The 16,820-nt window shown below is 48.8% G+C and overlaps 2 protein-coding genes across 3 annotated transcripts in view; one reads left to right on the top strand and one right to left on the bottom strand.

Moving 5' to 3' along the window:
• Positions 1 to 1,846: 1,846 nt before the first annotated feature.
• LOC118210449 (syncoilin-like) lies at positions 1,847 to 11,389 on the bottom strand. Its single transcript, XM_035386664.1, has 6 exons — positions 10,782 to 11,389; positions 5,305 to 5,809; positions 4,319 to 4,732; positions 3,464 to 3,588; positions 2,644 to 2,686; positions 1,847 to 2,317 (listed from the first exon to the last, which is right to left on the bottom strand). Exons 1-6 carry the CDS (start codon positions 10,790 to 10,792, stop codon positions 2,264 to 2,266), a joined length of 1,152 nt encoding a protein of 383 aa, XP_035242555.1. The 5' UTR covers positions 10,793 to 11,389; the 3' UTR covers positions 1,847 to 2,263.
• LOC118210438 (uncharacterized protein KIAA1522-like) overlaps positions 8,686 to 16,820 on the top strand; it is a 54,750-nt gene continuing 46,615 nt past the window's right edge. Inside the window, exon 1 of one of the 2 annotated variants that reach the window (XM_035386642.1) lies at positions 8,686 to 9,018. The gene's annotated coding sequence lies outside the window, so the exon portion shown is untranslated. The remainder of the gene's footprint in view (positions 9,019 to 16,820) is intronic. The other variant, XM_035386633.1, reaches the window with a different exon arrangement.

The raw sequence follows: 16,820 nt of genomic DNA, 5'->3' as shown, positions 1-16,820 counted from the left end.
TCAAGTGAATGGTGCAGTATTTTACTGTTATTTTAACGGCGCATTAAGATAGTAATATGCGCCTACATAGGCGGGTGCACAACGCGCGGTATTTAAAAAAAGATACATGTCATAATGGTTAGTCATATTTATCAGAATATTTATCAGAATACTTGACAAATCCGGCTGTATAATAGCAATCCGCCAAAGTGCAAGTGCACCTGGCTTTTAAAGGGAATGAGAGATGACACTGATTTATTTCATGTTATGCCAAAAACACACCTATGATTAATTAAGAGACAACCCCTTTGAACCATGCGCCTTACTTTGCGCTCAGATTATCCGCCGTTAAACGTGCATGCATGTGTTTGTGTGTGTGTGTGTGTGTGTGCCTGTGTGCACGCCTGTGTGTGTGTGCCTGTGTGCATGCCTGTGTGTGCATGCGTGTGTGTGTGTGTGTATGCTGTGAACTCCGCAGCATGACCCTTTGATTCACCACCGTCTCTCTGCAGCTCTTTGCATTACATTACATTCTATTCCACTGAAGATCAACGGTACAACGTCAGTTCATTTCCTTACCCATTATACTACATTGGTGCTCCTTCCATACTCTGCCACCAACATAACCAAACATCACAGCCAAATCCTGCTGTCACCCAATGCACTACCTCTGAAAGGTATTTTTAAAAAGAAATTAAGATGTGCAAACCCGATGTGAGCAGACTACACATTCATGATAAACAGCGAGGCACATTGGCTCCATGAGCACTATGGCAAACAGGCCTGTGATTGGCTGCTCGATCATCACAGTCCCCGTTCAACAGGAAGTGTGCTGTCCACTCTCGCTCTATGTAAATAGAGTAGTGATGTCATAATGAAACGGTTCCGCGTAAAGTGTTGTGGGAAGAGAAGCTTGTGAGGTTGCAGGTTTAAAGCCCAGGGGGTGCACTGCCTTATTCACAAAGTGGGACTTTTGTTCAGTCAGATTTCATCCAATTTAAAATATTTCCAAATGTTATTTGTTGCCAAACTCCTGAATCCCACTTCATTAAATATCCTCTTGATTGGCTTCAATAAACTAAATGTGATGCCTTTTAAATAGTTAATACTGTTTGTATGACCTTATTGATTATTTATTAGATAATAAAGACACATGAGTGCAAATGCATAATGAGCTCATTTCATAACTGCAATGCCAAATATGGGTGTACAAAACAGGAAGTCACACAGTCATACACACATAGAGTTTGGAGTATGAGCCTTCCTTAAACCAAAAATGGGCAGAACTACAAAAATCATATGGACTTGCAGGTTTCAGCCATGCATGTTCTGCTGTGGAAAGCAATGCCATTTGATTGGTTTAAGTGAGTCAAAGATTGACAGCTCACTGTAGCCCCACCCATTATAGCGTTTATGAAACCTTATTCTCCTGTCCTTATAGAAAATCATTCATCCAATCAGAGGCAACAGGCCTACGGACAGACAAGCATATGTACCACTGATGCTATTGTATAGTTTACAAATGTCCTCTTTCCTTTTTTAAAAAGCTGTATTGAGTTGCAACATGTGGTAGTGCCCAATGTATGGGCATGAGATCAATGTATATATCATATTAGTAATAATTTCATAATGCTTCATAAAGCCAGGGGTGTTCGACACCAGTCATGGAGGGGGCGCTGTGTCTGCAGGTTTAACTCCAGTCCTGGAGGGGGCGCTGTGTCTGCAGGTTTAACTCCAGTTCTGGAGGGGGCGCTGTGTCTGCAGGTTTAACTCAAGTCCTGGAGGTGGTGCTGTGTCTGCAGGTTTAACTCCAGTCCTGGAGGTGGTGCTGTGTCTGCACGTTAAACTCCAGTCCTGGAGGGGGCGCTGTGTTTGCAAGTTTAACTCCAGGCCTGGAGGGAGATGCTGTGCCTGCAGGTTTACCTCCAGTCCTGGAGGGGGTGCTGTATCAGCAAGTTTAACTTCAGTCCTGGAAGCCCCCAAGTGCCTGTTGGTCTTGGTGTTTCAGCACTTAAGTGACTAATGTAAATCACTGATTGGCCATCCAAAAAGGCGGTGCAGATTGGATGGTGCAGATTTTTCTTTTTTTTTTTAGCCCAGCACCATGACTCCTGATTCAAGTATTAACTAATCACAGTCTTCAATCAAGACCTTTGTAAGTAGAATTACATCAGCTAATGCTTGTGGTGAGGGCAGGGTCATAGGCAGAGGTCTGTAATCCTGGTCCAGGAGCGCCACAGCCCCATTGCTGGTTTTCTTTGTTGCTCGGCACTGACGCGATTAATTAAAGCAATTGATTTCGGAGTTCAGAGCTCATCTCGCCAGGAGATTCTTGGATCTGAAAGGACAAACCCAGCAAGAAACAGTGTGGATCCCCAAGACCCGGGAAGCCTATTATCTGGGTTAAAGAAACTTCCTGGATCCAGCCAACAGGATCAAGGCTGAACAGGTGTGTTTTGACTTGTCGACAAAACTGAAAATCCCAGAACATTGTAATCCAGGCCTGCATATGTGATATGTGTAATAAGTGTCTGTGTCTCTGTGGAAAGGTTAACAGCATTTCACAGATATATATATTTTTTTGATTGCACAAGGAGGAAAATTTAGAAATTTTGAATGATCTCATCTGCGGAGCGTTTCGAGCGACCCAGTTTCCAACCCCACCTGAGAGGGAATCCGGGGCGTTCCGTACACTTCCCCAAACTTCCTGTGAAGAGATAAGAGTGTGTGTCTTTGTTCTGAGAAATTCCAGAAAAAAATATTTGCTGTACAACTTCCAATAACTGATGCTGCCAAACAAAAGGTGCCTTCAAAAACCCCTGTTCTCCAATCAGAGGGTTGTGATCTGATACAGGTGCGCCGTGAGATTATGTAGATTTATATAAAACACAGAAGTGCTGTGAGACCGGTTATGTAAGATACAGATGTACTGTGTGACAGGTGTGGCCAGGTACAGGTGTGCTGTGAGACAGGTGTGGCCAGGTAGAGGTGTGCTGAGAGACAGGTGTGGCCAGGTAGAGGTGTGCTGTGAGACAGGTGTGGCCAGGTAGAGGTGTGCTGAGAGACAGGTGTGGCCAGGTACAGGTGTGCTGTGAGACAGGTGTGGCCAGGTAGAGGTGTCCTGTGAGACAGGTTATGTAAGATACAGATGTGCTGTGAGACAGGTGTGGCCAGGTACAGGTGTGCTGTGAGATAGGTGTGGCCAGGTAGAGGTGTGCTGAGAGACAGGTGTGGCCAGGTACAGGTGTGCTGTGAGACAGGTGTGGCCAGGTAGAGGTGTGCTGAGAGACAGGTGTGGCCAGGTAGAGGTGTGCTGAGAGACAGGTGTGGCCAGGTAGAGGTGTGCTGTGAGACAGGTGTGGCCAGGTACAGGTGTGTTGTGAGACAGGTGTGGCCAGGTACAGGTGTGCTGTGAGACAGGTGTGGCCAGGTACAGGTGTGCTGTGAGACAGGTGTGGCCAGGTACAGGTGTGCTCACGCTCACCTGTGGACGTCCAGCTCCTTGGACAGGCTGTTCTTGAGGTTCTCCATTGCTTCATTTGTCTTCTTCTGCACCTGAACCTCCGTCTTCAAGTCATGTAGACTCTGCTCCAGTACCTCCAGGGCTTCCTGGGAGGAGATGGAGAGAGCCAATCCCCACAGAGGACATGTCACCAGCCAATCGCCACAAAGGACATTACCTCACTAGCCAATCGCCACAGAGAATAACACATCACCAGCAAATCACTACAGAGGATAATACCTCACCAGCCAATCACCACAGAGGACAGCATGTCACCAGCCAGATTTTCCACTGGTTTCCTCAGAGCACCCACAAACCCGCAAAGGCTCCTTCATATCTCTCCCCAGCCCCCCCACACCCCCACACCCCCACACCCCCGTACCTTCTCTCCTCCGCCATCCATTCCACGCTGTCTTGATTAACCCTAATTCTAACCCTACCCACCCCCCCCCCCATATATTTAAAAATATATCCACTTCCATAAGGGTGCCCTCACCAATTTGCTGACCCCTACTCCACTAGCCAATCTCCGCCCCAATATCCCACACCCACCCACCAGTTCTGCTCAACATTCATCCGTACCCCTTCACAACCCCCATGTCATGTACCCCCCCCATGTCATGTATCTTGCGATGATTACAAGACATACGATAAAGAGCTACAACGTCAAGATGAAGATGCAAGTGCAACCTGAATGTGCCAGAAGATCAAGACACAGGAGACACATGTGAGTGATAATAGATTGGGGGTAACCCTGCAGAGGAGTCCTGATAGTGCTAGTCAAGCCCCCACCCGTGCCCACCCAAGTGCCCCATTACTGCCCCCTGCCCTCCTTACCCGGTACTGCGCCACATTCTCCTCCCTCTCCCGTTCCATGAGGGCGACCCTCTCCTCCATACAGGCTCTCTGGAGCTCCAGGGCCTGGACCTCCTCCCTCAGAGGCGCGATGCGGACCCTCAGGTCCTTCGCCTCCTCCCTCTGCCTCCGCAGCGCCTCCTCCCCCCACTGCCTCCTCCGGAGCAGGGCCAGGAGCCGGGGCTCGTAGTGCTGCTCCAGAGCCTGGACCCCACCCCGCAGGTACTGCTGGAGGTCCAGGGAGAAGCGACGGCAGTGCGTGAGGTCGCTGCGGGGTCGCCGCCGTCGGCCCGCTGCCTGGGCCTGCTCCCGCACCGCCCGCAGCTGATCCTGCTGCTCCTCCCGCAGCTGAGACGCCTCCTCCGTCAGCTCCTGGATCTGCACTGTCAGCTCCTCCTGAGGAGCAGAAAAAGAACCCATCACCAACGGGGGTTTTAACCACCACCCGGGGATTCAACCCATGACCACCTGGGTATTTAACCAATCACCACCTGGGGACAAAACCCATCACCATCTGGGGATTCAACCCATCACCACCTGAGATTAAACCCATCGCCCCCAGGGGATATATCCCATCATCACCCGGGGATTTAATGCATCACCACCTGGGGATATAACCCATCACCACCTAGGGATTTAACCCATCGCCACCTGGGGAATAGTACCCACCATCAACGGGGGATTGTGCCCATTTTCACCTGGAGAATTAGCCAATTCATTCAAATGGTGGGTCAGAAGGTGCTGTAATTTCTACAAGGTGAAACTGACGTGTGTAAAAATATTCTTAAATAAAAGCTGAGAATGCACACTTTTTATTTGAATTATTTGAAGAAATCATTTGTCCCAAATGTTATGGAGCTCATTATGCGTGTGTGTGTGTGTGTCTGTGTATGTGTGTTTGGTGTACTGTTCGGTGCCGTATTTGGGTATTGTACTCAGGTGTGTGTGAGTTTGGGTTACCTGTTTACCTGTGTGATTGCAAATTGCGCCACCTCGTGTTGCTGGGTTGCCAGCGTGACCTGGCTCTGGATGCAGTCCCTGGCAACCAGGAAGAGCCGCCTCTTCACCTGCCACACCTGCTCCTGCAGGCTCTGCCTCTCCAGCTCCGCCCGCGTGAGGAGTTTACGGGCCTTGCCAAGCTCCGCCCTCAGCGCCTGCGTGGCCCGCGCCATTGGCTGCTCCAGCAGCAGCAGCTGTGCGACCCGCGCGTCCCGCTGCAGCTCCAGGAGCTTCACCTCGCCGATGCACCCCTCGAACCGGGGCCCCGCCTCTTCCAGGCACCCCTCCATGTAGGACACCACCTCCTTCGAGCGCCTCTCCACCTGGGACAGCACCTCCCTCACACGCTCCTCCGTCGGGGGCCACCCGTCGTCAGGCCCCTCCCCTTTCCCGCTCGCGTCCGACTCCGAGGCGCGGTTCGCCTCTTCTTCCTCCTCCTTCACCCGCAGCGGCTCACCGGCCTCCATCGCCCGCCTGAGAAATAGGAAGAGGAAGATGCCTTTTTTTTTTTTCTGAATTGTATGTTTCAATGTATGTATGTATATATGTATGCATGTACCACCTATTGTAAAGCGTCTTTGAGTTCATGAACAGCGCTATACAAATAAATTTATTATTATTATTATTATTATTATTATTATTTCACTGAGAGTTAAGAACAGCTCTTACCTCAAAACATCAACTGAATATATTTGACCTCTCAATCATGCGGAGGGTAATTCAGTTGAAAATAGCAACATGTTTACTAAGAAATGTGTTGGCATATTTAAACCCAATATACTGTATAAATACATAGCTTTATGTTTCATTGTATGCTTGTATGAAGAAAAAACTGTAAAGCAGCATTAGCCTGTGCATTTTTTTGAACACGTTTGCGGTGGCAAGGGGACCGGAAGCTTTCGGCCAGCGGTTTTGCTTTGAAGATGCGCCGCTTTGAGCGGAGAGCTAAGGCTCTTCGCTGCCCGGGCTCAGGCTAGACTTAGCTTGAGCAAAAAACCAGCAGCGCGCGAAACGTGTCGAGACGAGACGCTATCATCACCGGGCCTCGGGCCGGCGTAACGAACGGGTACATCGGTTTCTACGAAAAACGGCACGGCTGTGACTCGGGCCCGTTCCGCTCTGAGAGCCGAGATCGAGGGCTTCGTTCTCCCAGAGGTAAGATTTTTTAAAGAGATATAAATCGGGATTCTGGGGCACTGCTCCTGCAGAGCTATATCTAGCGTCTTGAATTCCTGTATCGTACGCGGCGTCCGACGTACGGTCGGACCGGGGGGGCGTGCGTGAAAACCTCCGCAGGTGCGTTCGGGCGCAGGGCGCGGACGCCTCGGGAAGATTCGCGGCGCATTCCGACAGAAGCCTCGCCCGTTCGCGATCAGCCGCCTTGCGCAGAGGATCATGGGTAATGCAGTAGTAAAGTAGTCCAAGATTAAATCCTGCCTGCCCAGGCTTCTCTGACTAACCAACAATGCACAGCATGAGTCATATAACATACAGGGTTATTTCATGTAAAATACAGCGGATTTCGCACACAACACAGTTGCATTTCACATAGTGTACAGCGCATTTCACCCAAGATGGCTGTCTATGCTGGCAGGAACTACAGCAGTGAGCATTTAAGAAACACCACAGCCGCGACACAGACCTGTGCCCAATGAAATGAAAGCAGGAACTGGGATCCCCCCCATCCCCCACCCCACCCCAGGTGAGGCGCACAGGTGCCTCAGCACAGTCTGAGCTTACCTCTAGGTACGCGACACAAGCTGAATGTGCTTAGACTCGGATGTTTACTCCTGTCAGTGCAGTCCTGCCATGGCCCGAAGCCGCCCCCACCCCCCCTCCACCCCCAACAAGAGCCGATACAGAGGAGACACCTCTTCCCAAAAACCCAGGGTCTGTTTCCACACACCCCTCTTGGCTTTTAGGCCGCAGCCCGGAGCCCAGCTGTCCCAGCAGAACGTGGAGAAGGAGAGAGGGAGATAGGGAGGAAAGAGAAAGAGGAGAGAAGGTGAAGAGAAAGTGGAGAGAAAGAAAGGAGTGTTTCCTGTGTTTGCTCTCTGATCGTGCTGCTGTGCGTCTCCAGGATCTCTGTGACTCTGTTTGTGTTTATTAATAAATAGGGTTTCGAGACTGGGGGGGGGGGGGGGGCGGGGGTGGCGGTACACAAGCTGCTTGGCACAAGGATATGCCCTCCCCCCCCACCCTCCCCACACCCCATGCAGGGCTAGCTGAGAGGCAGAGTGAGACAGGAGGGTGGGGGTGGGCAGGCACTCCGACATTACTCACGGCAGTGCTGACCTGTCTCCATGCTGTCCATTTCTGGGCCCAGCAGGGGGGGAAGGCAGGTTATATTTAGATAAACCAGAGAACTGCCGCCCCAGCTTCCTCCTGCCACCCCTCCCCCAGAAGTGCATGAATTAAGCTGAGCTGGGGAGATATACTGTTCTCTTCCACATCCAACCCAAAACACATCTCAGTGAGAGAGAGAGAGAGAGAGAGAGAATGAGAAAGAGAGAGAGAGAGACGGGGGGGGGTTCTTGCTCAAGTGAAGATTAGGCCTAAAGCCAGACCTCAAATTTCTGTGAGAGACAAACAGCCATCAACTGCCAGCGATTGCTCTGCATTATGGAGTGAAAATTATAGCTGCAAAACACTGGAGGGGTTTCAAACGAGAGAAAAGTTTTGCCTCATTCAGCTGCTTATTCCCAACCCACCGACAGACCAGGATTCTGTGTCGTAAACCTACCTTTGTGACGGAATACAATGCCTATATAGTTATGCAATGAAAACATACTTCAGCACATTCACATGCAGTGCAGTGTGATGGTAAAAGGAGCTGGGCTTATAACCTAAAGAGGTTGCAGGTTTGATTCCCAGGTAGGGCGCTGCCATTGTACCCATGAGTGAGGTACTTAACATAAATACATTCAGTATTGCATACGTGAATGCTATGTATCATTGTTGTTAATTGATACTATATAAAAACGCTGCTCTGGACAAGAGTGCCTGCTAAATGCCAATGGCGTTAATGCTAATTTATACCTTACATATTTATATTGAGCATAATATATCAATTACGGTGGACATTTATGTTTATTGAGAAATATAAAAGTATGTAATTTTACAGTGTATTCTACAATGTATAAATGTATGCATAACTAAATCTAATACACGGAAGCTATTTCTTGCCATATGATTTCATACTGGTTTAATAAGTTTAATAAGGGTGTTTCTTACTTTTTGACCTGTGTTTATCTGGCGATTACCTATACTAGCCACTAGAGGGAGGTAAAACTTAACTAAAGAGGCACAAACATTTTCCTTTAAGGTGTTTCGTGTCCTCACCTGTTTGGATAGCAACATGTAGGTATGCAGTATACCCAGCATTTTTTTTTTCATTCGGAACAGTTTTACAGGGCGTCAGCATGTAAAGCGATTGGGCAACTGGAGAGGCGACGCCAGAAAAAAATAAAACGCCAAACAGTGCAGGCCCTATTATCGTGGCATGGTGCAGTTCATTTTGCGGAAATGATTTACCTGAAGTCGCGAACGGGACGGAGTAACTAACTAATGGAGAACTTCGCGGAGGATCCACGTTTCGTGTTTCGCGTTGATGAAGAGGACTCCACATCAACAAATTAAACTCTGGATCCGTCCAAAGTTTTTTGGGAAGGAAACAGATTAAGGTACTGAATCCTCCCTTTTATGTTTGTTTCTGTTTAGATTTCAGTTTTGCCAACTATTTTAACACCGGAGTTTCGCATGAACACACGTCTCGTTGCAAATTTACTGAAGTTTAGCGAGTCTCGTGTTGGGAGTATGTTTAATAGGAAGAGGCGAATCATGAAGAGTATTAAGAAACATAACGTTCTTTGGAACCCGGGGCGGAACGAGGTTCAAATTTAGGTTGAATTTGGCCAAATCACTTTGTTAGCTGAAGACCAATTGCCTTCCTCGCACAGGATTTGAGTAACATTGCTACTTAAAGAGCTGATGACATACGTGAGAATTCGTAGAAAAATATAATTAGTGTCACAATTTCGACACTATTCCATTAGATATAAACGGTGGCTTCAGGGCGGACAAATCCAATTTGTGCACTTCAGTTCGCGATAATAGCATAAAGATCAAAACAAAATAAATAAAACTAACATAGCCCGAAATGTCAATAAAAACGCATAATAAAATCTGCCCTTTACTGAGAAAAGTAGGACAGCATTTCCATACATCTCAATAGCAGAAATCTTTGTTTTACTGAGCAGAAGAAGAGCGTGGACATCAGAACTGGCATTACGGCATTCCGTGAGGGGGTGGGGGGCGCACGCGCTTTTGCGGGACATTCAGGGGCAACCAGTCTCGTGCATAATCCTCGGTTTTTAATAGAAAGTTAAACAAGAAGCGGACCCGAACTCATTTCGTCTCCAGATGGAGAATTGTTAGGGTGCGGCTCTAGAAAAACAAGTTTGTGCACCAAGCCAAAACCAAAAACAATTCGCTGATTTAAAAAAAGGAACACACACACACACACACTCGCGCGCGCGGGCACACAAACTCACACAATCCAGGGTACATTCTCGGGCCACATGCATCTTTCCTTAAAACCGCCTGAAATGAGACATGAGAAAGGTTTGCTGGTGACTTTCTTTCGTGCGTGTCTGAACTTAAAACCACCTTGCGCAATCTCACGCGGAAAACAACGAAACGTCGAGTTATTCTGCTGTGATGTTCTGCTGTATTTTGCTCGTCTTTCAGTTTCTAGATAGCAAGGCGATTGTTTTTCCAGAGTAGGGCGCATTTATCTCCGGGAGGGGCATATCGATTAACCTGCGTTGAGATGCCCTTTCTGCTCATACGAGGGGGCAAACCCCCTTCACTTGAAAATGTTCAGGGTCTTGATTGATTTTTCCTCCGTGGACTTTGGTAGCTTTTATGCACGGGTACGATGACAACGATGAAATTGCCATATATTGGGCATTTTCAGAGTGTTTCGATGACTGTATCGCCCGTTGTGAGAGATATACCAACTATATCTGTGGCTGCTGCTCTGACCACTGTTTGACACTACTGCTCTGACCACTGCTCCACTCTTCTGCTCTGACCACTACTCCACACTTCTGCTCGGAACACTGCTCCACATTGCTGCTCTGACCACTACTCCACACTGCTGCTGTGATCACTGCTCCACACTTCTGCTCTGACCATTGCACCACACTGCTGCTGTGATCGCTGCTCCGTACTGCTGCTCTAACCACTACTCCACACTTCTGCTCGGAACGCTGCTCCACACTGCTGCTCTGACTACTTCTCCACACTGCTGTTGTGATCACTGCTCCACACTTCTGCTCTGACCACTGCTCCACACTGCTGCTCGGAACACTCCTCCACACTGCTGCTCTGACCACTACTCCACACTTCTGCTCGGAACACTGCTCCACACTTCTGCTCTTACCACCGCTTCATACTGCTGCTCTGCCCACTGCTTCGCACCGCTGCTCCACATTGCTCATCTAATTTACTGTCTAATCTAACTGCTCTAATTTAAGTTGCTAAGCCTGTCTGCAATTGTGTGCATACAGAGCAGTTGCCAGCTGTCAGGAAGACCATCCGCTCGTATTTTATCAATAGTTCACTAGTCCAAAGATAACGGACTGTGGGGGTATTGCCTCTTTCTGTCTCCAGCATAGTAAGACACCGGTTTTGAACAGCAGTGATAGTGATCATAGATTATTAACAGGAAGCAGGCATATTAGATAGCGTGTGAACATCACTGTTAAAAAAAAAATGGACATATCGATAATAAAATGAAAGGGTGATGATTATCCCCGTTGGGGGCTGTGTTTGTGTGCCGCAGTAGGTGTTTCGGCATGATCACCTTGCTGGCATCACGTCCTGTCCCGCCATGGGCCATTCTGATTCTGTTTACTCTGGCGCCCGTCCAACGCCACGTGAGTGGGACCCGTTTTCAGAAAGAACGTGTGAGAACAAAAAGGGTGCGTAGTGAGAAGACCGTGCCATTCAGTCCGACCGTGCTCACCGGTCACCTGCAAACTGGGGCACGTCCACGTGTTTCACTGGTGTCTGAAGGGTAAAAAAAAAAAAAAAAAAATCAAATGCACATTTGATGTCCATGTCTGGTGTGGGGGGGGGCTGTATAAAAAATTTAAAAAAACTACCAGCACAGTTTCAATTTGTGATTGGTTTTAGAAGCACCTTGGATGTTTTTTAGGTGTTTTTTCACTGGTTTTGGTTATACACTTTTCATACCCACGTTACAGTGTCCTCCGCCTGAGTGGGGCTGTTTCCTCTCGTTAGCCAGATGAATGTGTAATGACTGGGGTGTAGCATTCCCTGATAGGCAGTGTCAACGCTGCAGAGTTAATCATTTATTCATTTTTTTTGCCTCTTGAAACAAATTCTTCCTCCTTCCCTGTGTCTGTCCGCCATTGGTCTCCCTTTTCTCTTCTGCCCTCTACTCCTGCTTTCTCTTTCTCCTCATCCCCCTCTCTCTCCCCTGTCTCCTCTCTTCCTTCTGCACCATCCCGGTTCCCCTCTCTCATTCTCCCTCCTTCTCTCATGTTCCAGGAGACACAGGTTAATTTTACACCAGACCTCCTGTAATGGACCTGCATGGGCTATGCCTTGTAGAAGGGAGATAGTGGTTACAAATCATTCAGAGTCTCCTAGCATACCCGTGCCACCACCCCCAGCACTCTCTGGGGCCCCCTCATGCAGCCCTCTCAGTATGGGTCCCTTTGTGCAGTTCTCTCTGTGGGGTCCCCTCATGCAGTTCTTTCCGTGTGGGTCCCCTTGTGCAGCTCTTTCTGTGTGGGTCCCCTCGTGCAGCTCTTTCTGTGTGGGTCCCCTTGTGCAGCTCTTTCTGTGTGGGTCCCCTCATGCAGCTCTTTCTGTGTGGGTCCCCTTGTGCAGCTCTTTCTGTGTGGGTCCCCTCATGCAGTTCTTTCCGTGTGGGTCCCATCATGCAGCTCTTTCGGTGCGAGTACCCTCATTCAGCTCTGTTTTTACTCTTCATACTTCCATCGTAGGCTTCTCTCTCATTTTTGACCCCCCATCTGACCTGACCCCCCCCCCCCCCCCAGTCTCCGTGAATAAACACGAACACTAAGGCTCGCACTGACGCAGTCTGTTTTTGGGGAGCGGGCCGCAGCCCGTAATTAAGGAAGGAAGGAAGGCAGGCAGGTGTGACGTCCTGTGCTGGCACTGTTCCCTGGCACAGGGGGCCTCCTGCTCGCTCGTCACCGCAGAAATCACCCAAGGACGCGTGCGAGCCCTCCTCTCAGGGCACTCGCGTACCCTTTGGCCTGTAGGAGGGAGGGAGGCAGGCAGGGAGGGAGGGAGAAAAGCAGAGATAAGGAAGAGTGCGGTGGATGGAGGGAGAAGGAGGGAGAGAGAGAGAGAGAAAAGGGGGGGAAAGGTAGAGAGATGAGCGGTTGTCTTTCAGGAATGCTGCTGCCAGTCTGTGCAGGGCGCGACGCCGCGTGGGGATTGCTTCGCCCGCGCCGGCAGACTCGGCCGCCATCTTTTCCCGCTCTCTCCGCGGGGTTTTGTCGAGCTCAGCACATATTTCGCGTTTTGTCTTTGCAGGTTGGGGCTGCTTTTCTGATCGCCTCTGTCAGGTTTGTCTTAAGTGCTGCTTTATTAAGCGGTGATTTGATTTCGCTGTCCTTCTCAGTCCTCTTTCTTGTTTTTTCTTTTCCCCTTTCTTTCTTTCTTTTGTGATTTTGGAATGGGTGAGGTAATGGCTGAGGGCATCAAAGTTGCATATCTTTGGCAATGAGTGTCATTTCTGAATGGCTTGTGTAGCCTTACAGCATTACAGCATCGCGTGCAGGGTTGATTGACCTTGTGAAGGTTCCGATTGTGATGTCATAATGCCACTCCCCACCCTATTGGAAGGCAGCGATGAGAGTAATTCCAAACCCTGCTGAGCGATTGGTCTGGAGTCTGCGGTATTTGAACGCAACATATTTGCGAAGCCATACTGAGAACTTGGTAACTTGCCGAACTGTGAGTTCATATCTCGTGAAGAAAAATGAAAACAGACACTAAGTGGTGCAAAAGATTTCCCAGCAATCAGTGCACAAAATGTCAAATTTGTAACATATGGGACTGAACTCTGTGTTCTTGCACAGAATCTGTGGCGTGTTTACATTGTAGTTTAAAAAGGGACAGCGTTGATGGTAAATGGACTGCATTTATATAGCATTTTATCCAAAGCGCTTTACAGTTGATGCCTCTCATTCGCCAGAGCAGTTAGGGGTTAGGTGTCTTGCTCAAGGACACTTCGACACGCCCAGGACGTTTACAGTACCGTTACCTCAGAACAGGGGCATCATTGCAAAAGATTTCCCAGCAATCAGTGCACAAAATGTCAAATTTGTAACATATGGGACTGAACTGTGTTCTTGCACAGAATCTGTGGCGTGTTTACATTGTAGTTTAAAAAGGGACAGCGTTGATGGTAAATGGACTGCATTTATATAGCATTTTATCCAAAGCGCTTTACAGTTGATGCCTCTCATTCGCCAGAGCAGTTAGGGGTTAGGTGTCTTGCTCAAGGACACTTCGACACGCCCAGGACGTTTACAGTACCGTTACCTCAGAACAGGGGCATCATTTTTAGCTGGTAAACATACTGTAAAGTGTAAAATATACACACAATGTTTGCTCACAGTGTGTTCTATGTAACATTGTTGTCTCCCCTCTGTGTACAGCAGTGTGCAGTGATATTGCATTACGTTTGGCAGACCCTTTTATCCAAAGCGACGTACAGTGAGTGCATGTTGAAAGTCGCTGGAACGACTACAGAACACGGGTCAGATACGGTGCAGTGCTTCTAAAGCAGGGGTCCTCAATCTTATCCAGAAAGGGCCGGTGTGGGTGCAGGCTTTCATTCCAACCAAGCAGTTACACACCTGATTCAACTAATCAAGGTCCTTAGCAAAGACGCTAGTGTTTGATTAGTAGAATCCGGTGTGTAACTGCTTGGTTGGAATGAAAGCCTGCACCCACACCGGCCCTTTCTGGATAAGATTGAGGACCCCTGTTCTAAAGCATCAGTTATCCACAGCCATGAACATCAAGTGTTGTTCACAAGTCAGGACAATTGCAATATGAACATGACCCTCTGTCAGTGGAAACACAGGCCCACAGGATGTCCTGCCCTGTTCGGTCTCTCCCAGCATGCATCGGTATGTTTTGAAATGCAGACGTTTCCATACTGAGCTCCTAAGCGTTTCCAGTCTCTGCTCCTGAATCTCTCCTCATCGTTAAAGGCCCCCCCGCCCCCCCCCCCCACCGGTGTTGGGGAACCCTCTTTCCTATTCAGCCCTCGTTTTTACGGCTGTTTTTGTGGATGTTCCTCTCTCCGTTCCCCCCCCCCCCCCACACGGGTGGCACACTCGTCCGGTGTTCAAAGCTATGTGGAGGGGAAATCCCAGGCAGTCTGTTATTGTTCCAGTTTAACGGCTCTAGTGCGCAGTCTTTCGGAAACCATTGTGGCTCTGATTACGGTGGGCTTTAATTGTCCATTACGGCTCTGACACGCACAGGTTACAGTGGGCCTTAATTCTCCATTGCGCCACTGATGCGCACAGGTTACCGTGAGCTTTAATCCTCCATTACGGCTCTGACGCGCACAGGTTACCGTGAGCTTTAATTCTCCATCACGGCTCTGACGCGCACAGGTTACCGTGAGCTTTAATTCTCCATTACGGCTCTGACATGCAGGGGTTACAGTATGAGGTGGTCCGACAGCCTCTGCTCACATAGTCCTGCTGTGTTTAACTGGCTGTATACGCCAGTGCTCATTCACTGCTGGGAAAAATCTAGGATGCATATGCGGACTGCAGCATTGTGCTCTCCTGGCCTGGATCCAGTATTTCCTTGCCCTTAGACTCCAAAATAAGAGTTAGATTTTGTTGTTGTAGATGCAGATTAGCGAGAACCTTTTTTCTGATTGTGGAACTCGCCAAGCTGTGGGAGAGAAACAAATTTGTGTTTAATCAAAGTGTGGTGATGGGTGGTGACTGCTTTTTTTATTTAATTATTATTATTTATTTTGGAGGGGTTCAGTTGAGGAACAGCCTGCAAAATCCCTGGCCTTGTTCCATGCCGTGTTTTGCATGAAACCGGGACCCCAGATGTTGAAGCAGAACGTAAGGCTCCAGTGTCGGGCGTTTCTGTGCGGTGGAGGGGATTGCGAATGTGTGCCCAGCCAACACTTTGAAGGTCTGCCAGGGTTTTTGATTTACTGGTGCTCATGACTGGAAAGGGGGGGGGGGGGTGCGGGTGGCAGTGGCAGTGGGGGGAGGGGGTGGTAGTGGCAGTGAGGGTGGCAGTGGGGATGGGGATGATTGCGGCAGTGGGTGCCACATGCTTCACCTCAGAGAGCCACTCTTCCTTTGTTGGAGAGTCAGGTCTGGTGTCTGACCACAAATAGACCACGCCCACGTTGAGACTATGGGTGAGTGACAGGTCTTTAACCTCCTCCCCTCCCGGCCCCGATCCGAAGCCCAGATCGCAGTGAAATCTGCAGGTTCCTGCGGTACCGACCGTGCGCGGTCCTCACAAAGCAGTTAAAATCAGAGATCTGTGTAACCCACAGCGTGCGATCTGTAGGGTCCAGCCGGGTACGAGGTGGGAAAATCCAGGTTCAGAAAGTAAAAGCCCTCCGCAGTTTTTTTTTTGTTGTTGTCTACAGTCACTTGGATTTGCTGATTAGCACAATTTGTCAGCCAGGAGGGTGACGTAATTGGTGGAATCAGCGGCCTGAGTTCATTGGTGTGAACACGGCAGGACGGTGACTTTCTGACCCCTGGACTATTCGCCCCTGAGGGTAACCAGACGTCCCCGTTTTTTTTTTTGTTTTTTTTTTTTACCGGAGAGCCCTGTACCGCAGTCCCTTTTTCGCATGTCCCGAATAGCTCTGGGAAAATCTCGGTTTGTCCCAAATTTCTGTGGTACCATATTTCAGTGGCCTTTCTGACTATAATTGCCATTATTGTAGGCTCTTGTTACATTATGTACTCAGTCCCCTCCCCTGGGACCCAAGTCCTCCTGAGGCATGTCAGGCATTCATTACAGTGCTCCGGCTATTAAAACCTCCGTCAGTCTTAAAATGGCGCATAAAAATGGCTGGATGTTGTACGCAGCTCTTATGTAACAGATGAGTTGCTGTCAGTCCGGGACAACAGCCAATTGTTTGTAATCTGTTTTTTTTTTTTTTTTGTTTATTTGGAGTGAGGACATTGAGCGATTCTTAACCAGATGACTTCCACACAGCGCAAATCCACTGCACAGTAATTAAACAGAAGTGTTTTGCAGCACTGCACAAATCCTCAACACAGTAATTAAACAGGAGTGTTTGCAGCACAGCACGAATCATCAACACATTAAACAGGGAGTGTTTGTAAAACCCTAAGCTTTCATAAAGAAACTTTTGTTGGGGGCAGAGGGGGGGGGGGATAAT

The sequence above is a fragment of the Anguilla anguilla genome, chromosome 1 (assembly GCF_013347855.1).
Source record: "Anguilla anguilla isolate fAngAng1 chromosome 1, fAngAng1.pri, whole genome shotgun sequence".
Lineage (NCBI taxonomy): Eukaryota > Metazoa > Chordata > Actinopteri > Anguilliformes > Anguillidae > Anguilla > Anguilla anguilla.
Note: the sequence above shows the minus strand (reverse complement) of the source record. Positions and strands in the feature narration are given on the sequence as shown.